Here is a 26,926-nt window from a genome sequence, read left to right as displayed (position 1 = left end):
GGCACGGTACAACCCCTCCTGTAGGAGGCACGTCCTATCATCGGCAGGGTGTAGTCACATCACACTATTTATGTATCGATCAGAGCGACGAGAAACAGCCATAATTCCGGGAGCTTCTCATTCTCATGTTTGAGGTACTCCTCTTCGGGGGAGGGGGGGGTGCAAGAAATTAAATATGTTTCTACTGATGTTTAATTCTTCCAAATATATTAAAAATCACTTTCCTCATATTACATTAATCCATTAGTAATTTTATTTTCAAGAATAAAATTCCCCAGTTATTTGATGTTTTGATGATGATAATTCTTTTTTGAAATATTAATTTACGAAATTTAACCATAATTTTATTATTCTATTCTTCTTTATCAACTATTTCTCCTGACGGGACGGACCCATGGGAAAAGTTGTACCGTTGCCGGTGAAGGCCTTTAGGACTCAACCACAGTTCCTATCAGTGTTGCTGTTGCGGCTGTTCGACCATTCAGATTTTTCCGTGTGCCTTTCCGGTGGTTCGGAGTAGCCAGTTTAAGGTTACCAAAGTTTGAAGTTTAAAGTTCTTTTCTGAGGAGTTCATTGAGAATAAATACATAAAATGTTTAATTAAAAATGTTAACAGCCATTAATGCTTATGGAAAGCTGTTTATAAAAAATAATTACTTGATAATTTAGGGCATTAAATATATCTTTAATTTACATGCGAAGATGTAGCAATTATTCTATAAAATATTTAATAAAATAACGAAATTAACTTCTTCTGATAGGAAAATGTTATTTGGCTCTATTTCTCAATAAGTAGAGTAACTGTGGCATTAATATAATATGATGTTGTATATATCGAAAATATAACAATTTCGGATGTGATAAAATAACGAAATTAACTTCTTCTGATAGGAAAATGTTATTTGGCTCTATTTCTCAATAAGTAGAGTAACTATGGCATTAATATAATATGATGTTGTATATATCGAAAATATAACAATTTCGGATGCAAAGTTTTCCTGCATTAATGGCAATCAATTTTTTTCCTGAATCATCATTTTTTTTCTTCTTCCAAATAGCTAATATGGCATAGCATCTACAAATAGCTTCACTTGCCAAAATAAATAGTTTGTGGTTTTAAAAAAAATAACGATTGTTTGAAGACTAAGCTTCCAAATTAGAGGATTTTACTGATCGTAAAAAGAAAAAAACTAAAGGATATAACAAATTGCAACGAAAAGACCAAACAAATGACGACCCCATAGTTTAAACATTTGCTCCCAAGTTTCAGCTTTCCCAAACAATTTGCTGACAAATGGTAAAACGAGAGCTCGCGTAAAACATTCCAAATCAACCGTATCTGCAGACGATTACAAGTTTTTAAGCCCCTTTCTTCATCTTGTTTTTCCCCCTCGGGCGCGTTCAACGTGTTGTGAAGCGTTCTGTTTTATTTAGGTTAACGGGATCTTTTTCGAGGGATGAGTTCGCTTGCCGGCTCACACACTAACGCAGTGATCGAATTCGAACGGATAGAATAGTGTGCAAAGGGGAAAGTTTGCTTTCTTCAGAAGACCGACCACTTGTTGGGTGAGTATTGAATGTCCAAGGAAAGGGAACTTAGTGTATCAAATATCTGTTGTCAATCAATATGTTTTTTTTTAGAGAACTGCCTTCAAAATGTATGGCTATGTTGTAATAGGTTATACTATATAGTATTATACAATATCAGAAATATTATAGTTTTATGTAATATTATTTTACACTATTTTGCACTATTCATAGAGCTCTTATGTTTATTTAACTAGCTCAGAATAATGAAATTGATTGCATTTTCATTGAAAAAATTGCGGAAACTGTTATTCATTTCAATGGATAAGAGATATCTTTTCATAGCATGTTATAAAATATTCTAGAAACAAATTCATTTTCGAAAATTTAACGCTTAATTTCTCAGTTTAATTATAGTTCTAAAATACTACAATAGAAAATTGACTTAATAAATGAAAATTACGCGAATAGGCAATTTTCTCGAATGTACGACTCAGTAATTAATTTTGAAGGCATTCTCATATTTTATATTATAAACAGTAATCATATGTTTTTTTTATTAGAGTAGTAATTTTTAATCGCTCAGCATTAATAGAATTTTCATTGTTTTATTTATTTTTCCTTCATGTTTACACTGCAATTTTTATTGACAATAAATCTTCCATTTAATTTCTTAAACTTAAAGAAAATTCTAATTCGTCTATCTGAAACTAAAACAAAAAGGAATGGAATAAGTGATTTGTAAATATTATCTAATATTTCCAAGCATAATCTCGATGCTCATCTGAGGCAAACCTACTACGATTTTCTACAGCATTTAGATTATAGTTTTCTTTCCATTTATGCTTTTCAATAAAACATCTTATATTTTATTGTTCTATTTTTATAGTATTATTCGAAATTCGAATGCTCTAAAAAACAATATGTAACAATTTTTCAATAAACTTATGCCTTAAAAATTACTTGGGAGTGCATTATAATAAATATAAGCCATATAAAGTTTGTTAAATGTCAGTAAATTCTCCGAATTATATTCTTTATCTGTGTGATCCAAAATTCCGTTTTTTATTTTTCACCTAAACATTTTTGCATATGTTATAAAAACATGAAATTCATATATTTTTTGTTTATTGATGTGTTTGACCAGTTAACAAATATAAATATTTTTATGCTGTTTGAAAAGCAACCGTTGATGAAAGTTCTAATACTGATTTTTTTATACAGAAAGAGAGAACATTTAATTTCCAAATTGCAATGAACATATTTTTTTATTTTAAAAACAAAGAATGAATATTATTCGATAATTTTCATTTTAAACGGTGAATTTCTTTGGCATATTTACAATATTAGCTTTTATCTGATAATCTAAGGAGTAAACTTTTTTTAACCATAATTAAAAAAGCGTTTTTTGCTCACTTTTAAACTAACCTGTCATTAACTTCAGCTTAAAGTGACCGCTATTGCAAATACAGAAAAGCAAGGTTTAGAAAATATGATCGTTCTAATTTTTTATATCCATTTAGTAATTAACACTTCTGAGAATTCGAGGAACAAGTATTCGTGTTCTTTATTTTCAAAACTTTTTGAATTCTAAACGAGTCAGAAAATGCTCAAATCTTACAGATTAGAATAATTTTTTTTTCTAGTATTTAGTATTTTTACTACTTTGACAATCCTTTTTTTAGTTGCAAAAATGCGTTAAATCATCTACTATCGATTGGAATTTCGTATCAATTTTGTGATTCTTTATATATTTGTCTGTTCGTTTCCGTTGACATAAAAAATTTGCCCATTTCTGTTGCACGTTGCTACTTAAATATTGGGAATACATTATCGAAAATTTAGTTGTTGTGCATAAAATGTGCATATTGCCATATCGTCGAATGAAAAGTTTTAACATATTTATTCGCTTGCAAGTTACCGCAGCTGTAATAAAAAAAAGAAGGTTTTTTTTTTTTTTTTTTTTTTTTTTTTTTATCTTGTTTGGAAGCTAGAGAAATTTAAAAAATCATATTCATCAAACTGACATAAATGAACAGAAAATATTTCTACTTTTAAGATGGCATAAAAATTATGTTTTTGAGTTATTGTTCTCTAAAATTATTTTCGAAAATTACCAAAATCATGAAAGTAATCCTTTAAAATCAATAATATCATTGATAATCCGTCAGCAGAATAGAGAATGTTAGATGCTTTTAAAGTATTTTTATTAATGTTCAATAAAGAATATTCAGTTCCATCACAGAAATGAAATCTCACAGGAACTCTCCATTTTCATTGCATATTATGTGCAAAATTCTTTTTCGGAATAATTAAAGAATATTCGAAAAAGTTGTGGGCAAAGAATTTCTACGTTCATTGTTTTTAAATTCTTCATCAAAAAAAAAAAAAATCCATGCAAAAGAATGTATTCAAATATTCTTTATAAACTCTTGATTTGATTTTTTTTAAATTTCTGCTTAATTAGATCGAATAACTCTGTGTTTAAGCAATAATAACTGATAATACTGCAGTATTGGATTTTAAATGAAGTAACTGCTTCAATACAGAATATATAGTATATGAACCAAAAAAATATATTTAACATAAAATCTATTAAATTATCAATATATTGGCCTTTTTTCTAATGAATTTTAAATGGACCAAATATTTGCCATATTATTATGCACCTAATTTATTATTTTGCTGAATATTTACAAAAACGTACTTTAAATATTTAATTTCAGCAAATTAACTAAAATCAAATTAAATGGTGTTTAAACGGATATGCAAATAGAAGAAAAAAAAAAGCATTTTTTTTTTAAGTTCTGTCCAATACAAGTAGCTGCTGACATATATAGAGCAGCGCCGTTTAGAATGAAAACGTTTTCAGGTCTAATTTTTACTAGGTTATACGCTAAACTTACCAAAATCTTACAAGCTTTTCTGCTTACAATAAACATTTAAAGCGCAAAGGAACTTGCAATTAACACAAACTAATTAAGCTGTTGAAATCCAAATAGCGTAGTAAAGAATGGGGAATTTCGCGTACCTAGAGGAACTTTGTAATAAATTTAGCAATGATTTTTCACTGATTAATTTTCAGTATTCATTAAGGATAAGTGACAGCAGCTGTTTTTTTTATTTGATTCTTTTACATTTTTTTTATAATAATCAGTTTTGTAAATGTACATTTGCGATATGTTATCCCACACATGTACTTTTTAAAAAAAATCTCGTATACTGAGTGGGGAAGTTCTGTGCATGTTATCAGCAGAAATTTTGGGAATTAGATGCAAGCGCACTGTTCTTTTATGATTCTGTAAACATAAATTCGAATTTTTTACTAAAATAAAGAATAATTTGATTATTAAAATAAACAACGTTATTAAATTACTATAAGGTAGCAAAATTAAAAAAGCTTTCGCACTTGTTATAATCTATTTGAATTTCTCTAGAGCAAATTTAATAATTTATAGTATTACTGTCTTTGTAATTTTCAAAGCTTGAATTCCTACACTGTTGAAAGTACAAACTTCGAAGGCATTATTTACAAGGATCTAAGACGCATAAATACTTCGTCCCTTTTGGCCCCAGTTTTTCCTCAGGATTTTACACCGTTGTTATTCGGTTTCATTGTAGATTTTATATTCAATTATTTTGCTATTTTCAAAAATTGCTTTTAAATTTTTTAAGTAGCTTTTGATTTACTCTTAATTAAAATCATCGATACGGTTTATGTTTGCCGATTTGATTTTTTTTTAATGATATGGGCAAAGAGTTTTTAAGAAATAATATCAACCAATCCCTACTGGCTATTATTATCTATTTATCTAAATTAGTTTAAGTTGATTGGATGCAGCAAAATAGAATAATTATCGAATGCCGACGAAATTGCCTGGCTACTTTCAGAATGCATTCAGGCTCAGTTAAGTTTAGTAACATTAACGTCCCATTTTCAAAGTTACATTAAGGCTATTTTGAGAAGGACCTTGAAATTTTGAACTGTAGTCAGATGACAAGGACGACATCTGAGATGGCACTTCCTCTTTCTTAACTTCCTCACCACATCAGCGAGAGGACAACTGGCCTCGACGGATTCAACGTGCACCATACCCGCTTACTAGACAGTTTTTTTTTCGATGGAATCTGGTCTTGAATCTGGATTCCTCCGACCTTGACTATGAAACCTTACTACCAGGTCACCGCTGCCTGATGCGCTCTTTCTTGGAAAAAATGAGAAAATCGACTTCCTTTCAAAGTGATTTTCCAAAATATTAGATTGTAAAAATTTGTCTCATATAAGGGGGCTTTAGAGATTATAAAAGTCTTCCCGCTTTCTCTGAATTTTTCGGCATTTCTGTAAAATAGTTTCAATAACTCTTTTTAATTAGAATTTGCTCCAAAATTTCTTTTAGTACTTTGTATATGAATTCGAGACAACTATAAAAGAAACAAGGTACCCAAGAAGGAAGGTATTAGTACGGACTAATAATGTGTACTTCTTTTGATAGGGAATAATACCGCGCATCATTTGTCATATTGTCTAAGAGTTTATTTATTTAACAGGCATTGTATCGATTAAAATATCGCTAAATTTGCTCAAAAAAAATAACCTACTGCATTAATAAACGTTGGATCTAGCAATATATTTGCAAATGAAAGTTGTTTTTATCGCTTAAAAAAAGAGTTTTAATTTAAAAATTAGAATCCTGAAAGGACAGAAAAATGTGTATTTCTTCCGATATCGATAAATATTATAATAAAAACGAGAAATTAGAAGATGAAGAAACTTCTTCTAATGTATATTTTTCCACAATGTAAGCAGGGAGTGCAAGACAATTTCAATCTCTTTTATTGCCGTGTACGGAATTACCTACTGCACAATATTACCCCACTCTCTTCTAAATGTTCTTATTGTTTTGAAATATAAGTAATCGCCAAATGTATATCAATGTATCGACAATATATAATATATATTGCATACATTGACTGCATAATGTTTTGTTACTAATTTTACATTTGGAAATAAGAACACATTCATTTTTTCTCTTTCTTTTCGGCATAATCAATTTAAGCAGTATATCGAAGATATATATATTTTCAATATGAAAAATACTTTCATATAAAATATTCCGAAATCATCATTATTTTCAATGGAATTTGTAATCAATATCAATTGCATCACGTTATTTTATAGCTCTTAGGTTCTCGAGAATTTCAGAATATATGAAATGATTTGAAAAGACGCTGAAAGTCAATTTTTCTATAAATTATTGATAATTTTTAAAGCATGATACTAAACTTAATTAAACATTGCGAAAGGAAACTTGGAGGCATATAGATAAAATATCTACACTAAAAATTAATTTTTATATGGAAATATAGGTAATAATTAATTTAAAAAAACTAATTTTTAGATTCATTTTCTTTATGCCATCTCTCAAAATTTGAAAAAAAAAATCTATTGATTTGGATTTCTTTAATGTAAAAGTGTATATGAATTTTTCATTTTTATTTACAAGGATTTTACAATCAAGATTTTGAATAATGTATCGCTGTTGTCAAAAAAAAAAAAAAAGTCAAAAAGCAAAGGAATTCAGAATTCAGAATTATAGAAAACCAGTACCAAAATATATAATTTGAGATATAACATTTTTTGAAAAGTTTCACTTGAAGATTTTTAAAGTTACATTTTTCAAAAGTTCTTTATTGCAATTGTATCTAATGTGTACAACAAACTATATACGTTTTGATGCGGTTTCTTGAAGCAAACCCAATTCGTAAGACAGAGGATGGACTAAGAAACTTTAGCTCTAAGCAAAATTATTCTGATAATAATAAACTAGGAACGAGCAAAAACAATCTTAATTTTTTTTTTCATTTTAGAAATACATTTATTGACTTAATTTTATGAAATCTAGTAGTGTTTTTGTTGATGTAATGCTTTCTAACTCATTGTAACTGCCTTCTTATGCTTTTAACATGCAGACAATTAAATATGTTAATCACTGAATTTATCTCATATTTCATTTCCTTGTCACTGAATTTCAATAAAAACGAAATTAATTTATTAAATTATTAAAAAGTATTTGAAACTATCGCTTTTTTTCTCACAAAAATCTCGAAGTATCCCATATTAAAAATCTCAATCATCGAGTATGAGAAAGGTAAAAACTTTGAACATTACTAAATTATGCTTCCTAATTTTTATTTTTTATTTTTATGTAGTTTTTCTTTCTTATTGTCTTTTGTTTCCGAATATATAACTCAAATCTTCCAATCATAAATAAAGGGAATAAACTCAATATATGCCCCGTGGCAATTTAAACCTTGGAATCCATATCATACATATTGCTGGCGGGAAAAAAAGGACGTGATTTTGCATCACTATCCAAAAACAACCTATTATTCTAACAGACGCAGTTAGTTTATGTTCGCAATGTGATATTTAATACGTGAAATAAGTCTATAATACGCCGTCTTTTTGTCTTGAGAGTAAAATTAATTAATGCTTACGTGATACAGGTCAAATGCTTTGCATCAGTTTAATTTTGGAATACATTGTTTATCTTACAAGAAGTTAATAAAACGTGGTATCACAGTACTTTGTAAAACAGATAAGAGATGTAAAATAAGCACAGTCAGTGCTACATTGCATAAATTCTATTTTTTTATTTTTATTCGTCTATTTAAAAAAAATCAAAGCCGTTTCCTGCTTTTCTAGTAAAATACCGTAAGCCTGATAATTCTTGGCTTGGTTCGTCTATTTTTATTTTATTTTTAACATTTGCTTTTGATCGTATACCAGTAATACAGTGTATATAAAAAAATGTATTCAATATCGTTGTAACGAGAGTTATTATAAACCCAGTATTTAAAACAATGGAAAGTAATTTTGCAAAATATACTTAAGAACTTATTAACTTACTTTCTTACTAGCCGCCTTTGTCGACCAGTTTGTTCGCCCAAATTTTAGTCTATTAAATGTTAAATATAAATTGCATTTTTAAAAATATTTCACCGTTTTATTTGAACGACTGAAAAGGAAAATATAATCATCGATTTCCGTACGCAACTCATAATATTTATTTATATAGCGACAGTTAAGCCTATTTTTGAGTGGAATTAAGATTTGTTTGAAGGCGATTTCTTCTTTTCTTTGATTGAATGCACTTTCTGAAGACAGAGACTTACCTTCAGACAATTTCTAATTTTATTTTGCAGTTCCATTAATTAATTAAATGAAGCGTTATATTCGATGAAACTGTAAAAATATTCAATGCAGCAATTTGAAATTCGTATGATGCTTTGTTTATATTTGATTGTTGCCATTCGACAATAAGTAATATGCGCTATTTCTATGCTACATAGTTAGCGTTTTATATATACAGAAGCTTAAAATGTGCACGGAAATAAAATTAATATTACGGAAAAAAAATTTGAAATCTAAAGTGCTGTGAAATTATTTTGGTAAAACGGTAAAATTTCGATTAATTTTCAATTTAAAAAAACTAATCTAAATTTTGAAAAATACTTTCTTATTACATATTTACTCTTCAAGAAGTAACGACGTGCCACATTTAATATTCCTAGGTCCAATGCCAGTAAAGCATTTTGAATGGTCTCTTTTTTTTAACATGCGTATCAGATAGCATTCCAACCCTTATAGACTATCAAATTAATATTCGATACAAAGATGAACTGATAAAGTGGCTATTGTTTAATGTTATATTTTTATATTAAATGCTGTCTGCAGAATTGGCTGATAATACTTTGCTGTATTATTTTGATTTTAAATCTAATAAATTAGAGCATACAACAAAGCAATTTAATTAAATTTACTTTTATATTAATTTTGAATGCAAAATATAAAGAAGCATTTTACATAAAAACAGTAGAAAACAGAATAAAACCTTTCTAGTTTTGTATGCGTGCGTGCGTGCGTGTGTGTGTGTGAGACAGAGAGAGAGTATCATTTGACCTATTAACGAATGAATTATCGTTACTTTCTCAAAAAGACAAAAAAATGCTCTTTGTTATTTTCTCAAACCATTTCTTTAAAAAAAAATAATGTCAAATGTATGATTTATTCAGTGAATTCTTACTCATATTATTATAGAAGTGTACAAATTCTTGCTTACAATAATTGATCGAATAAATGTAAATCGAAAATGTGTATATATTTTTAATTATTAATGATTTATTTAATGTTTATTCAGTCACTTTTTTTTTCTCATCTGTTTATGCTGATGTGATGAAATATTCTTGGCTTTTTGAAAATATGCCACTATGAAATCAGAATTATTTATAAAAATACAATAATCATTTTCCTGTTGTTAAGTTCTAAAATTGCTGAATCGGCTAAAAGCCGACAAGTTCCCACATTCCGAGTGAAGGGATAAAAAAATGACGAGCTTAGTACATTCTTTTAAAAGATTCCTATAATTCGCTTGCCCGTCATCGACTCGTGCAGGAAATCCCTATTGAAATCTCACAGTATATATTCATAGGGATAAAATTTTCATCAGCTTTTTTTCACTTCGTATTGTGCTCACCACTTCTGCTGGTACAAAAATCATGCCTCCCGGGATAGAAATAAAACGAAGTAAAAAATTCAAAATCTTCAAATATATATATATGTGGGTGTGATGGGTTTTAATGCATCAGTCCACTTGAATTAGCTTAATCTTTTTATTCTTGATTAACAAATGATGATTCGGATGGTTTTTACAAATGGAATTCAATGATGAAGAAGGAATTTATATTACATGAAGATGCACAGTTGATGTCGTTCAAAGGATCTTTCCCACCTACGCGTGGTACACTGGCATTTGCAGAGGAATCCTTCAACGCAAGAATTCCAGTTTCAGCCCTTTCTCAGAGTATCACCGCTTCTCGGTTTCCGGTCGCACCCTTCTCGGCGGACGTCCGTTCTCTCCCCTCGTCTAGTGAACTCTGAACTCTGCCCTCCGACTGCTGGCTATCACCGGATGAACTCAGAGTGCCCTCTCGTGGAGTTAATTTACCACATCGCTCGGCCATCGACATGTGAGGTCCTCCGAACTCTGAAACACACAAATGAAGGAGAAAAAAAAAGAGAGAGGACATTGAAGAAAAAGGATAGAAATAAAAAAAAACAAAAAAGGGTGATGATGAAAAAAGAAATGTATTGATCTCAAGTTGCAACTGCATCAGTCCAGGGCTTCATGTGATCAGCTGAAGTGGAAGTTGCCTCAGGCCCTTCATGAGATCCTACTCCTGCTACGTCGTAACGATCATGTGGCTTTATCTTGACCACTTTGTAAGGTCCAAGAAACTTAGGTCTTAGCTTCAGACCTCCTTCTAACTGTGTTCTTTTAATAACTACCAAGTCGTTTATTTTATAGAGTGGGGCAATTCTACGATGTTTATTATATTGCCGTCGGTTCTCTTCTTGAATTTTGAAGATATTTGCTTTGGCCTCCTCACGAATTGTTTCTTTTTCTTGAATCATGGAGTGCAAGAATTCTTGATCTAGGATTTCTTTGATTCTTAGGTCCGTTTTGTTTCGCATCTTCACACCTGTCCCGCGAATGACCTCTGGTTCCATCGTTTCCGGTACAACGATGAGTTCACGTCCATCCACCTGTACGTACAAGACATTTTCATTTATATGGTAATCATCTTTGAGTTCTTTCTCGACCAGAGTTTTCAGCAATTGCATACGTTCGTCAGCTTCTTGTGCAGTTGCTATCTTAGATGTAATTTTGCTTTGGGAACGGGTGACCATGCACACTGCATTCCTGCTCAATGCATCTACCTGTTTATTTTCGGTGCTTACCAATTCATTATTCTGAATAAGACTCAGACATTTTGGCGGGAAAATTCCCTCCATTACTAATTGATCACTTATAACTGCCTCAATCTCAACGGGTTTACATTCCTCATTAAAAGCAAAGGAAAAGGTTGCAGTTTGAGCAGAAACTTCATTTCCAAAACAAGTTTTAATTTTTATATTTCCCGTTATTTTTTTGATAGGAAAAAATGATTTGTTCACAATTATAAGTTCACTTCCTGAATCTTATAGAAATTTTACTTTTTCCCATCCACAGAAATATCAATATATTCTAACATATTTTTTGGCTTAGTTCCAATTCCTGATATAACAAATTTATTTTCTGTCTCACTTTCATTTGTAGATCTTTCTAATCGTTTTGGACACTTACGGGCGAAATGAAAGTTTTCCCCCTTTCCCCCGCATACATAACAAATCCTTTCCGGTTTAACATTTTGATATTTGTTCCAACGGAACGATTCACTTTCCATTGCCTGTTTTTGAAACCTTGATGCTTTCGTTTCACTACTATATACATAAGAATTACTGACTTCAGATAACGATTTACCCCGAGATGAAAAAAATAAATCACATTCGCGACCTAACTGAGTTGGCGGAAACCATGTTTTTCCTTCGCGAATACCTATGTATTCTTTATTTCGGAAATCCAAAGTTTCGTACAACTTATCTGCAACAATTAAATCACATAATTTTTTAAAATCTCTTTTTACTTCTCTTACCTGACAATAGTAATCAAATGTTGCAGTTAATCGCGATGCGAATTCTACGTGCGATTCGCTTGGTAAACGTTGAGCATTTTTAAAATTACCAAGACATTCTCGAGATGTCGGCTGAAATTCAGCTAAAAATAACTCTTTTAATTTCTCATAATCCGACAAATCCTGCTCAGTTGCATACGTTAAAACATTATTAGCTTTAACCCCTAGCAAATTAATTAATATCTCAGCTTGGAAGTCTTTAGGAACTTCTTTAGTAATAAATGCCTTTTCTAAGGAAGTAAAAAACAAATGCAATGCCTCGGGTTTATCAGGAACAGAAATTGTTAGTGTTTTAATACTTCTTAATAAATTTTCAACACTAAAAGGCACGTTTGATCGCTCACTAGGCAATGATTGTTTTTTCAATTTTTCTAGCTCAATCTCCTTCTCGAGTCGGGCCAATTTCATTCTTTCAATCTCTAACTTGGATTGTTCAGTACGATCCTCAACGATCGATTTGATGACGCCATGGACAAATTCTTGATCCGTTTTAAAAACATCGGAATTCTCAATTAATTTCTTAAGTTCCAAAATTTTAGCATTTTCTGACACAGTTTCACCAAGTTCTTCGGCAAGTATTTTTAAATCACACTTCTTTAAATTATTTAAAATACTCATTTTCAGAGATATGGAAGACTAAATATAAAACAGAAGTAGCACAGTACCTTTTAAAATTTGCTGTTCACCGGCTTCGAGCCCCCATGGTTGTGGGTGTGATGGGTTTTAATGCATCAGTCCACTTGAATTAGTTTAATCTTTTTATTCTTGATTAACAAATGATGATTCGGATGGTTTTTACAAATGGAATTCAATGATGAAGAAGGAATTTATATTACATGAAGATGCACAGTTGATGTCGTTCAAAGGATCTTTCCCACCTACGCGTGGTACACTGTCATTTGCAGAGGAATCCTTCAACGCAAGAATTCCAGTTTCAGCGCTTTCTCAGAGTATCACGGCTTCTCGGTTTCCGGTCGCACCCTTCTCGGCGGACGTCCGTTCTCTCCCCTCGTCTAGTGAACTCTGAACTCTGCCCTCCGACTGCTGGCTATCACCGGATGAACTCAGAGTGCCCTCTCGTGGAGTTAATTTACCACATATATATATATATATATATATATATATATATATATATATATATTAAGATGTGAACGTACAATAACATTAGAAGTTTTGTTTCCTTTTCTGGGATCTTCTCTGTCCATAAAGTTCGTGAACACTTAAATCAAGACTAATTACCAAAATCGGACTGAAACAAATAGTAATCCCTCTAAAAATAAAAGATAAAATGCAGAAAAAGTGTTAAAAAAATTAAAAATGAAATCTACGATCGCAAATTTTAAGTTATCATGTGAGAACATTATTATTTTTAGTCATTATTTGTCTTAGTTTAAGTTATTTAATTGTTTAAACCGGTTTGAAACAATTATGAGACACTTCTCTCTCTCTCTATCTCTCTCTCTCTCTCTCTCTCTATATATATATATATATATATATATATATATATATATATATATATATATATAATTTTCTTAAACTTTCATTTTCAATTTTTCTAGCTGCAAACAAGGTTTTGGAGCTCGACCGACTTTAAGATGGAAAAAAAAAAAAAAAAAAACCATAATTTTTCTAAATATCGACAGAAAATCTGATAGTCCCGTGATTGTTTCATGCCGGTTTAAACTGGTTAATGACTTAAATTAATTAAGACAATTCGTAAGAATTCAGAGAATGAATAATTTGGAAATCAAGTTGTAACTTTAGTTGGCGATAAATCGCCAAATGTGACAACCTTCTGCATTATTTTCTAATAACCCCAAAAGCGAAAAATTGATGCCTCAAGCGATAAATCGCCAATTTATTGTCTACGTATTTTGAGGCTTCAAAAACCTCAGACCAAAGCAACATCATGTTCTCACATGATAAAAATTGGAAAGTAATTATTAGCAATGACTTTCGATCTAATCCGTAAAATGAGACTTTGATGAATTAACATTAGACGAATTATTTATTTATGCTTAGATTTATTCGCATACCGATTAATCAAATATTTTAAATATATCAAAGAATTCGCTGAATTGCTTGATGCCAAAATTAAAGTTGCGCATTCGATAATAATGCAGTAAACGGCGCAGAGATAATTTTAAATTTCTCCCAAAGTTACAGAAGTTATTTGATGATTATAAATATTGATATTTTACAGGAAATATAATATTTATTTGGTATAAATCTCTTAATTACAACTTAAATTTGGACTATTTTCTTTGTTGACGATATTACACTTATTTTTATTAATTCTATTTTTTCTAATCCATTCTTCATAGTATTAACAATTTAAAAAAGTTTAGAATACGGATAAAAGGAAGCAAAGCAAATATAAGTGATCGGCGCAAACACTTGCGCTTTAGACTTGACCCAATATCAAGTGTCTTTTTAAAATTCTATAAAAACAATATTTACTCAAACCAAATTTAAATACATCTGTTACATAAGACAATATTTGCAATCTATGTTAAGAGTACTTGATAAAAATTTTAATGATTTCTCCTAAAAAGATTTACATAAACAATTGCTATAATATCACAAAAGAAAGGATAAAAGTTGATGATTAAAAAATAAATAAGAATTTCACTTTTTATAAAATAATTTGTTTGTAGTAAGTTGGTAAAATTACTTACGTCTTATTTCATTTTCTTTTGTAGGCTTACGAATAGTTTGATCTTGAACATTAGAAACAGGATATGTGAAATTACGTCAACTTTTGGAATTGAATAGGTTTATTGAAATAAAAATTAAACATATGCCCAGCTGTCACTTATCAAAACTGTAAAAGTATAACGATGAAGTGGTGTTTCTTATTATTTGCTATTGTAGTGGTTTCAGAAGCAGCAAAAAGGAACTCTGTATCCCGATTTAGTAGACCTTTGAAATCAAGTGCTCAGAATGGATATCTAAAGTGGCTTCAACAAAACACAAACCCTTTAAAATTGCCAAGTGTAGCCAATGGTATACAACGTGTAATAAAACGAGGAATGAGAGATTTAAGAATGTCTTTTAGGGGAAATAGGCCTGCTGAAAATCCTCCTATACGCCAGTCATCTCATCATGGACAAAGGCCTATTAAGGCCTTTTCCCATCCAAAACTTCAGCCAGTACTGCTTTCGGAAGTACAGTCGCAACAACAGCAACGCTATTATCCAGCCTATGGTACCAACCATAATTCAGGGCAACAGAATATAAGGACACAGAATCGGTACAATCATCAGGAACAGCCAAGACTTCAACCTCCAAGAAGACCTATGCGCTTACCAAACAATGACGGAATGCCCAGACATCCACCCATGTATAATTCCCAGAATCCTAATAGCGCAGGACAACAAAGAGTGCCATTCCGACAAAGTAGCGCAGCATCCATGCCTGTTCCCTCCCTACACTCAAATCCATCGCCGAATAGATTCTCTCAGAATCTTAAGGGAACGCCTATAAATCCTACTCCTCAAATGCATGGACGTCCAAAGAAAAACAGGGTAATTGATGTCTATCACCATATACCAGTTACTCAAAAGCCGAACTATAATATGTACCCAAATGTCCCTCTACTTCCTGAGACACAACCATTGGTTAGTTCCCACAGCCAACCAGCAATTCAAAAGTTTCCATCTCAAGCAAACAGGCCATTTTCTCCAGGATTTACATCCTCAGATCCTATAAAACAGCGACATAATTATCGTCAGTCTCAACCAGGAATAGCTCCTCAAAGATTTCCAGGATCAGAACATCAAAATGGTAATAGATTCCCGCCAAGATCGTCTCCTGAATTGTATAAAAATAAAAATACAAACCAGAGATTTCCTGTGATTCCTCCTCCAAACTTTCATTTTCAAAAAGAGAATTCTTTCGGACAACATAATCCAGTTGGTCATGTGAATAATCATCCAAATATTCCAAAAGTAAATGCTGAAACATTTGGCATTGATACATATGGTGCAGAAGAAGATGATGATGACCAACATACAAGTGGTTCACAAAACATTGAAGAACCTCATTTGCAAAGCAATAATCCAAAGGTTCCTCATAGAGATTTAATTCGAGATGATAAATTGAGAGTTGTTCACACAGTTGAAGAAAATCCTTTAAATAAAACAGAAACAGTGAAAAAGTATTGGGATTTCCGCCTAGAAAATTTTGGTCTTCCTTCGGCACAAATAAATAAACCAACGGATTTACAAAAATCAAATATTTCTTCCTCCCTTGTTGTGAGTGATCAAACTCAATTATACCAAAAAGAGAAACCGATTGTTATGCCTGCCATAAAAGAAAATATGAACCTAGAACCCAAACTTCCAAACGGTTTTAGTGATTTAATTCGTACAATCAAACCAGAAATATTGCCAGCAATTAATGATGAAAAAACTTTGAAATATAAAAATATCTCAAAAGAATTTTATCATATAGATAACAAACCAAATCTGTCTTTTGAACCCATAGTAGATTTGCCTCCTCAGTTCATGTCCATTGAAACAAGCAGCATAGAACAAAGTACAAAAAGTTCAGTTGGTTTAGCGAACGTTCCGGAATTGAAGAACCATAAAATGCATTCTGATCACAATAAAAACAATGTTGAATCTAGTTCGGTACTTGAACCAATTATAAGTTCAAAATCCGTGGAGCGTATACCTATATTAGTGATGAACGTATCCAATGAACATAATTATGCACAGAAGCCAAAGTATTTACCTGATTCTCAGCAAATTCATAATGGAAATATCAATACCGAACCTGCGTTAGAGTGGAACCGTGATATTAAATATATACCAGCTGAAATATTCAGGAAAAATTCTACAATGAATATACAAAACGAGTACAAAAATGATAATAGTTTAAAAGACTCCTTCAGTGATGTTGGTTCTTTCTCAGATCATTCTGTTGCACCTTTTGGTATTAATGTACGTAATAAAGCCCAGTTTCAAAAATTTGAAGATATAACAACTTCTTCTGAATATCCGATAGATTTAGAAAATGAAAACAGTGATGCTGAACCAAGAAAGTATTTTAGAGGTCCTCAACATGTTATCAACAATTGGACCATTTTTGAAGAGCATCCAGTTACAAATTTCGCTTATCGTCGACTTATTTCTACCAGTATACCTTATTTTAGTTCTTGGATAGCCAGTGCAACAACGGCTATGCCACACGAAACATTTACCAGACATACGCTTCAAGACAATAGCCAATCCATGTCTACGCATAGAAAAATCATAAATGCATGGAATCTTGCTAATAAAGTACTGGGACGAAGAAACAATACGAGACTCTTATATCCATCTCTAGCTTCTTCTACAGAGAAACCTGAATTTAAAAGACTTAAATTCACTTATTCATCTTTGCCCCGAAGTTCAGCTGAGAGCGTATCTGATGTCTCCATCAAAAATAGTTCCAAAACATTTTTCAATTTTAAAACTGGTACAACACAAAGCATACTGGACAGTATAATTTCAGCAGAGTCAAAAGCTACTGCAAATTATCCAATATCTAGTGAATTACCGTTTGCTGATGTCTCAAAAGAATTTGAAAGGACAAGTAGTCCTCCACGCTCTAACGAAAGATTCAGTTTTAATATGACATCAAATGGAAACAGAGCACTGGAACGAATTAATGCTCGTCGAAATCAAAGCATGGCTTCGAAAGGAGACAAAAGGCCGTATTATATCAATCTAAAACCAGTTACAAGACCATACTCATCAAGCATAACAAATTCTCCAGTAGTTGTTTCTTCTGAAAAGAGTACAAATTCACCTTCAATGTTTTCAGTTCAGATGACGACTAAGTCCCCTACAGTATCTTCTACTCAAAAGTACACAAAACCACCTGCAGTGCTTTCCTCTCAAAAATATACAAATCCACCTGCAGACTTTTCCACTCAAAAATACACAAATACACCTGTAGAACTTTCCACTCAAAAGCCCACAAATCCTCCTGCAGTGTTTTCAACTCCAAAGCACACAAATCCACCAGCTGTGTTTTCAACTCAAAAGTATGCAAATTCACCTACAGTATCTCCCACACAAAAATACAGAAGTACAGAATCTGAACGTAAAAATAAGTCTCCAATGCTTGTCACAGAAAGTACTATCAGAAAATTCACACTAGTGAAACATAAACCCGTGTTTTCAAGTTCAACAACATCACCCAAGAAATTATCAACAACAGAAAGGACACCATCTACAAAAACTTACAGAAAGATTGGTCTTTCCACAATGTATGCTACACCTACCACAGTGCCTGGTCTCGGCACAGCATATGAAGATGAAATAACCACTCTCCCTAGTATTGAAAGATTCTCAACAGAATCTAATGCAGAATCGGTAGCATATGCTACGCTTGAGGAATATGTTAATCCAACAGAAATAGATGAAGTGGAAGTTGCGACCGAAACAGAGAAACATTATGCGACCAAGTTCTATGCGACTTCTTCACCAAATAATACTAGTATTTACGAAACTACGACCGAAATGATTGATCAGGAACAATTAATTGTTGATACTCTGAGATCTACTAAAATAAAAATGCAGGAGATGATGTCCAAAGGCCTCCGCCACCTCCTGCCCATGGTCATGGGTTTTAGTTCTGATATCAGCCTTTCCAGTGACTGCACATTTTCTCTTCTTAGATGGCTTCGAGGAATCAAAGGACTGGAACAATGGGCTGTAAAAAGTGAGTACAATTTTTAATTTTCGTTTAAATGTTAGATTCATTAATAATGATATATTTTTTAACTAAACAATCTATATATATTACATTTTTGCTTCACATATCTGGAAATTAAGTTTTTATTATTTAAAAATTATATTTCTTTCACTATTTTGATCAAAAAGTTATAGTACAAAAAACATTAATACGTAAACTTTTTTGAAAATACTTTCAGGATAACTAAAAAATTAAGAATTTTGGATTCTGTTCATCGAAAGAATTTTACTAAACTACCCAAGTTACTGATTTAGAGCAGAAGTTTATTGTCTGTGGGTACGCTATGAGTTAATTAGATCTATGCAGAGCCAATGTTGGCAATTTAAAACAAAATATAATGGTTTAAAATGAGAAAAAAAAATCCAACAACATAGAATTTTGTTTCTTTAAGTTCGTTTGAAGAGAGTAAATTATGAAAGTCTAAATTCCCAATGGGGGGGGGAGGGGATAAGGTCACATCAGACGCTTGAAGTTTCCTGCGTGTTGTTTAGTTCTGCCTTTCCATGTGCATAAAATAATAATGGTGCTGCTTTCTGGACTCATCGTCGATGCCGATTCGTATTTCTGTATGATGGGTCGGGAATAGTTTTCCTCTCATTGGAGGTTATTATGCGTTGGCATAATGCCCGACTTTATGCGTTGTGTTCAGTTTACACTGGATGCCAAAACAGGGTGAGGGTAATTCTTTGAAACGCTACTGAACAATAGTGAAATAAAAGTACTTAGAGCTGGGTATTAAGGCAATAAAATATGTTATACCTTTCATGAACACAGGATCTTTAGAGATATCATGCTGGTCTTAAGCATATACTGATAACAATTGTCGTAGTAAACTTGATGCAGCCCCAGACATGCTGTGATATCTGTAGTCATTTGAATTTAATTCTATAATACGTTGAAAACCATGAAAAGAACTCGAGAATTGTATTGAATTTTCCACTTGACTAGATACTTATCACAATAAGCGATTCTCAGCTTTACTCATAAGTTAATGTGATTTTTTTTCAATGTTCTTTACATTTTTTTAGGGAATAGAACTAATACTTTTATGAAAATGAAAGCAAATTCAAGATAAAAGAATGAATCCTACAAATTTTATAAAATCTTTTTGTACTTTTTGACTATTAAGATCTTAACCATAAGAATTATCAATAAAACTTCAAAGGAAATGATGGCTGAGAAGAAGTATATGACAGTAGAGTATTCAACAAGGAAAAGTCGAATCACAAGAGTAAAGTAAAGAAATCAGAAAAAAGTGTAAATTGAGAAGGTTGATTTAAAGGGATGTACGAGTTTCTACATTTCAATATAAATTTATTCATTTCATACATTTATCAAGCTTGCAAAAGGAATAAAATAATCATAACTAAGAGATCTACGTGACAATGTTTTAATGAGAGTTTTAACAACTCATAAATAATTCAGTAATGTCAACAAATTTCTTAACAGCATAATTGAATTGGTTCATACTACTTTCCTATTTTCTTTGTTAGAAGAACAAGTCCCCTCTCCCCCCTCTAAAAAAACAGGAGAAAAAATTATGCATTTTCTTTATATACTTTGACATACTTTTCTACTTCAGCAAATCTAATTTGACTATTCCTTTAAAAGAGAATCAAATTAAAGTTTAGAGATAGCTCTTAAAAGTTTAAATTTATGTTTAGAGGTAACATAAAAAAAAAAGAATCAAAATTTTTTTAAAGAGAATCAAATTTATTTTACGTTTAAAAGAGAATCAATTCATGTTTAGAGATAGCAATTCTTGATGGAAGATTTACATGAAAAGTTAAAAGAAAAAGTTCTAAAATCTCTCAAAATTTCTTTGATGTACCGTCTCCAGGTTATTATGCAAATATTTCGGAATGTTTTACTTTCCTTTTCATTCCTTACTCGTTGCAAATAACTGTTCTAAAAACATATTTCTAAAACGTAATTGTATTGTTCAAACCTGATTCTCATAGATCGGATTAGTCAGAATTGAATTAGAATTCGATTATAATAAACCTTTTTAATAGAATCAGTGAGAGTCTGTAAACCTCAACATCCCATATCTAGAGATAAGAATCTTAGCCTAAAGAAGATAGATTAAGGTTGATTTGGGAGATTGAGAATCTGTGAAAATAAAGTATGCCCTTCAACAGTTGTTCCTTGTTCGGATTCAAAAATTCCGAAATGGAAGATTATTTATGACTCATTTAAAATAATTTTGTTAGCGATTTAGTATGTAAAATACTTGTGAAGCTGGTAATCCAATGTAAATTATTATTCATGCATTTCTTTAGCATTTCGTTCAAGAGAATAAATTATAGAAAAAAGTCCTGACATGAAGGGAGAATATGAATTTCCGTAATATTTTTAAAGTTCATAATTATTTACAATTGTAACAGAGGTAAAAGCAATTAAAATAAATTAATCCTTTAATTATTCTCCTAAGTTTCCCTATTCAACTCTTATTTTAAAAAATACCAAAATTTCCGCTGATTCAACAAATTTTTGATTTTTTTTCTTCTTTTTTCTGTTTTAATGAACATATTTTTAGTATTAAAAAAATAAATGGCAAAACAAAGTTATTATGTAACAATATAACGATGGAGGCAAAAGCAAGTTAACCAATCCCAAATTGTTTGTCTTAAGAATAATTTATAATTAATTTCCATCAAATATTAAAGATTTATAAAATAAAAATCTATAAAGCCAATTAGTATTAAGAAAGTAAAAAAAAATAATAATGTCTTATTTTCATGTGTTAATCACAGAAACTGCCAAAATTTGTGCAATTCTCCAATTTATAAATAAATACTGGATTAGTGATCTAACACGGCAATCAACTCATATAAAATTTTTTCTTCCAATATAAAAATGGGTATTTTGTATGCGGAGTACAAAAAAGATAATATCTTAGTATAATAAATTAAAAAGAAATGATATAACTGCCTTTCTTTGAACAAAATAAAAAAGAAACTGAGAAGCAAAGTTACAGTGTAACAATATGACGATTGAAACAAAAGCAAGTTAACCAATCTTAAATTGTATGTATTAAGAATAATTTATAATTAATTTCTATCAAATATTAAAGATTCATGAATTAGAAATCTGTGAAACCAAATAGTATTATTAAAGTAAGAAAACGATAAAGTCTTCAATTTTCAAGCATTAATCATAAAAACCACCAAATTTTATGTAACTATCTAATTTATAAATAAATGCTGATTTAGTGGCAACGCTGAAATCAAAAGATATGTAAATTTTCATTCAAATATAAAAAGGGATATTTTGTATTCGGAATACGAAGAAAATAATATTTTGTTATAATAAATTTTAAAAGATGATGTCACTACTTTTCTTAGAACAAAATGATAAATGCACTGTTACAATATAATTAATGGCTACAACATTCTTCAATAAATGGTGCTGAAGGAAAACGACAACAATATACCATTTTTTTTAAAATATTCCAAAAAAGGCGTAAGAATTAATAGATGATAAAAAATGTATTTATAAAATACTTGTTCTTGTTTTCTTTTAAATGTAGACAGCTTAATGTTCTCCTCTGTAGAGGTTCATCTCAAGAGTAATTTCCAGTAGAAATTATAGACATCTTAATAATTATTAATATTTAAATGAAAGAAAAGATTCTGATTTAGTGAATTCTTGAGTAATTAGATTTCAGGAAAATTGTTGATCAAGATTGCAACGATTTAATCGTTAAACGAAAGCAGAAATATTTATAGAAATGTTAATTTAATAATAATATGTAAAACTCGTCCTAAACAAAAAGCAAACTTATCATAATAGCGCACATATTTGTCATTATGTTATTACAGTTTCATCGCATTTAATGCAGTTTATATGTTTTGCATCATCATATATATTAAAGGAAAAGGAATATATATATATTAAAGGAAAAATTCATAAATTTCATCCACCAACTTTAGGCCTGAAAAAATTCTTAAATCAACTTATTAAGACATTTTAAAATCCAAATATTCGACTAAATAAAGTACATAAATAAATCCTATCTGAGAACTAGAGTGATGCTCCCTATTTACCGAACCTTACTGATAATTGAACCATGTCAGTAATTGAAAATTAGGTTCCATTATGATTCGAAACATAGTATTTAATTTTTTTAATACAATCTAGCTATTTTTCCTGAATGATACAAAACCAATGGTTGAAATGGAAAACGAACATTATCGAAGTTAAAAAGTTTTTGAATTTTTATTCCATTTCTCATCATGAGATATCGCGTGTTATTTTTAAAGGATTCTTTTTTCCTTTTTGCCAGAAAGAAAGTATTCATGCCTAATATGAAATATTATGAGAAACTTGCTTTGTTTTCGTGCAAATCTGGAAGCACAAAGTGAAACAAAGAACACGCGATTAAAAAAAAAAATCGTTTGGTATAGTTCTAACAGTCTTTCGCACGCAGGTCTGAGAATCGCTTTCGGGCTCGCATCTTCAGAAACGAATTTTCTCATTTTTTCCACTGAGTTAGTTTTTACGCTCTGCATGCTTTGCGACTGCTTAACCGCGCGGATAAACAAAAATCTATAAGTTTTTCTTCATTGGTATTCTGAGCCAAAGGCGCTCATTTTTCTGTTAATGATAGCAAACGTGTAATAAAAAAGATAGTAGAAAAAAAAAATCCCTGCGCATCCGGTCAATATGTAAATAATTAGGTCTTGTTTATAGTGGATTGGGCAGTATGTCAATGATATGTTAAACAAGGGTAACTTCTGCTACTGGGAGACGAAAAAAAGAAAACTGTTGGGATGATTTGATGTAAAATTAGAGCAAATAAACCGGGGATGGGTAAATAAGGTCAATAAGTGGAGTAATTAATTACCCCCGTTTCCAAGTACTTTTTCGTGATGCAGAATTCTAATTGGATATTTAAGAAAGAATGAGGAATAACGGTATAAAATCCTGTTTCACACAGAATTGAAACGCAAGTTTGTAAACAATTTGATGCCAACTGTTCGCAAAAATTATTTTACACGTTTGCAGTCACGCTTTCTCCCCCTTCTATGTTAATGCTATTGAACATACTTAATGAAGCTTATTATGAAATAAATATACAAAGAATGCAAAATAAATATATGCGTTAGCATATATTTTAAGTTGAAGCCAAATGAAGGAAATATAAAAATTCAGAATGCTTACTTAACATTTAGATTTGGATTTTTTGTATTTTATTAACAGAAGAGCCATGGTGTTGACTATGCTGCGCCAAACTGTATTTTTTATTTTAGGATTAAAATATAAAATTTGAGTTATAAATAGCAATGTAAAAACCTTTGAAAAAGATGAAGGATACTTAAATATGGGGATAAAAACGTATTGATTTCAAAAATGCAAAAACGTGAGCATGTGATATTTTATTAAGTGTGTAAAAGAGATATGAAGTTGCTAAAATGATGCAAATGTTGAGTATTAAAATTTGGACATTCACTGAGAATATGATAAACAGACATGTTGTAATTGCATTGCGAGCACATTGGTGTCTCTTCTCCAAAAAGGAAATGGCGATGGGTGAATCTAGTGTGACCTATGCGCAAACGGGTTAAGATAGTGTCTGCTTTTCTATTTGGAAGACATGGCCAAGGTTCCACACGAGGTTTCACATTATGAAGTTTGTTTTCTGTTAATAGATCCCATTACCTCTCCCATTTTGATAGGTAGAGCAAAGTTATGTGCTTTTTAAATCACTCATAGGGATACTAATATTTGCAGTAGTAGTAACCGATTTGGCGACTCTCCGCCTTCTCGTTGCCCCCAATACCTTCATGAGAAGGCATCAAACGTAGAAAAATAGTAAATCCACGAGAAGAAAGTCTTTTAAATCTTAAAAACCAAAGGTTGGTTTCTAAAATGAAGATGGGATGATTCTAGAGACTGTAAAACACTTAATAAATCGGTGTAAATTATGTATTTCTCTTAGAGACTGTCTTGTACTTACTTAACATTCAAACCATTTGCTATAAAAATATTTGAATTGAAAAATTTATCTGTTAAGTTATTTAAATTAAATTTTTAGACGGGGCATATTTAATTGGCATTATTTCTATATATAAAAGAAAAACTCATTAAGTCTCAAAATATATATAGTTTAAAATATATTTCCGAAACAACTTATTGATTATTTCTAATTTAACCAAAATATTGTACTAATATATCTGCTACAAGAATTTAAGATTCATACCTCAAAATAATGTTTTATGTATCAAATGTATTAAGTATTTATTTTAATCAGATGTCGTTCTTATTAACAGACCACTGCTCAAAATTACGAAATTCTAGTTCATCCCAAAAATAGTTCTTTCTATTTGAAATGTGATGCTGATAAAATTAAACTACTGATAGTACCAAATATAAGAATTATTAAATTAAAAATGTAAAGTAAATTACTGAATTATCTGAGTAACGTTTATCAATACAAAACTGCTTAAGATGGAATTTAACTGGTAAAATATTTCTAAGTTATTTTCGCGCTGTTATTTTATACTTTTTTTTCTACATTAAAATTAAAATTATACTAATTAAATTTCTTGCGATAGGTATTTAGCTATATTTCATACCATTTGTTTGTGTATTTATATAGTTTACACACAAACTTCATTTCATACTTATAAATCTATTGATCGTTATTCATTTAAGGATATTTAGTTGTTCTTTATGAATTTAATAATGGCAACAAAAGACGTAATAAATGATTCACCTAATTTTAACTGGAAAAAATGATTGATGTTACCAAACAATCTTTAAAAGATAATAATCTGAATCCACTCAGTAGAATATTACATTATGAAACCATTTCGAATGGTGTATTATTTCGACATACATTAGTTAAAAGCATATCAAGCATATTCTTTTTCAATAATTTTTTCTGTCAAAAGTATCCTTATGATATTTTTTTCATTATTATTTATTGGATTTTGATACATCATGTTATCAGAAGCTGAAAGTTGCAATAGAAAATTGTACACTGAAAAAATTAGACAAAACTAATCTAAATTCAATATATATATATATATATATATATATATATATATATATATATTATTTTCAGAATATCATTTACAAGTTCAAGTCTCAAATACAAGAATGCGTTTGTCTAGTCATAAAATATCATACAAAATAATTATATTTTCATTTCAAATATTCAGAACTATCTTGTGCTAACATAAATTTCAAATGATGTAAAAATAATGAAAAAAGCAACATAAGTTTTAAAAATAAAATGAGATATTGCAAGAAAACAATTATACAAATCGTGGATTTCGATATCAGCGTATACACCTAATTCATTTTTAATACCAACCAATAAAAATATTCCATCACATTTTCAATGTCAATCGCCTCTAAAACTTCATATGAAGCTACAAATTATTCCAAGTATAGCCGTGAAAAATTACTGTTCAATAACTAATTCTAAAGCATGGGATTATTTTTCCCCCTTTGGCGGAAATAAAGAGTTTCGCAGCTTAACATCGCAGTCTAAAATTCCATATCGTCTTCTTCCACGCAAGCGCATTAGTTCCGTATTTTCCTGTGGGAAGTTCTGAACTTATTTATTCGGTTACAGTTGCACATCTGCTTCAAGTCGAAGACATTATCTTTTCCATAATCTCGCTACGCCTAATAATTAGGTTAAGAGTGAATTCCAAATGAGGATCCTCGGACTATCAATTTGATTCGATTTTGCATTAAAAATCAGAATAAATCATTGGCATGGGAAAAGAAGCGAATTTAATAGTTTGGTTGCTCAATTTATGGTCTGCTAAAGATAGAAGTAGCTCGCTGATGGGAATTTAAATTTGGGGATCATTTAATTTGGATTTATCTTGTAGCATCAAAAACCTGTTAAATTTGTTTATTTCACCATTGATCTTTCTTTAAATTTCTTTTTATTTATAAAGAGTACTATCTGCTATTTTTTTTAATTATAATAATAAAAAAAAAATTAAGTTAGTGAGAAAGAATGAATGAAATAAAACGATTTTCCTCTTAAATTTCGAAGCTTTTTTTGTTTGTTTGTTTGTTTAAAATTTCACCTGCAGTCATTTTCTGTCCA

General features: G+C 30.5%; 1 protein-coding gene across 1 annotated transcript in view; it reads left to right on the top strand.

Annotated features, from left to right (window-relative positions):
• The first annotated feature begins 1,480 nt into the window (after positions 1-1,480).
• The window catches only part of LOC129963561 (uncharacterized), a 62,282-nt gene continuing 36,836 nt past the window's right edge, over positions 1,481-26,926 (top strand). Inside the window, exons 1-2 of the mRNA XM_056078021.1 lie at positions 1,481-1,566; positions 14,805-18,816. Coding sequence (XP_055933996.1) covers positions 14,943-18,816 — 3,874 coding nt within the window. The 5' untranslated portion in view covers positions 1,481-1,566; positions 14,805-14,942. The remainder of the gene's footprint in view (positions 1,567-14,804; positions 18,817-26,926) is intronic.

The sequence above is a fragment of the Argiope bruennichi genome, chromosome 3 (assembly GCF_947563725.1).
Source record: "Argiope bruennichi chromosome 3, qqArgBrue1.1, whole genome shotgun sequence".
Lineage (NCBI taxonomy): Eukaryota > Metazoa > Arthropoda > Arachnida > Araneae > Araneidae > Argiope > Argiope bruennichi.
The sequence above is the reverse complement of the archived record's forward strand: the minus strand, read 5'-3'. Positions and strand labels throughout refer to the sequence as shown.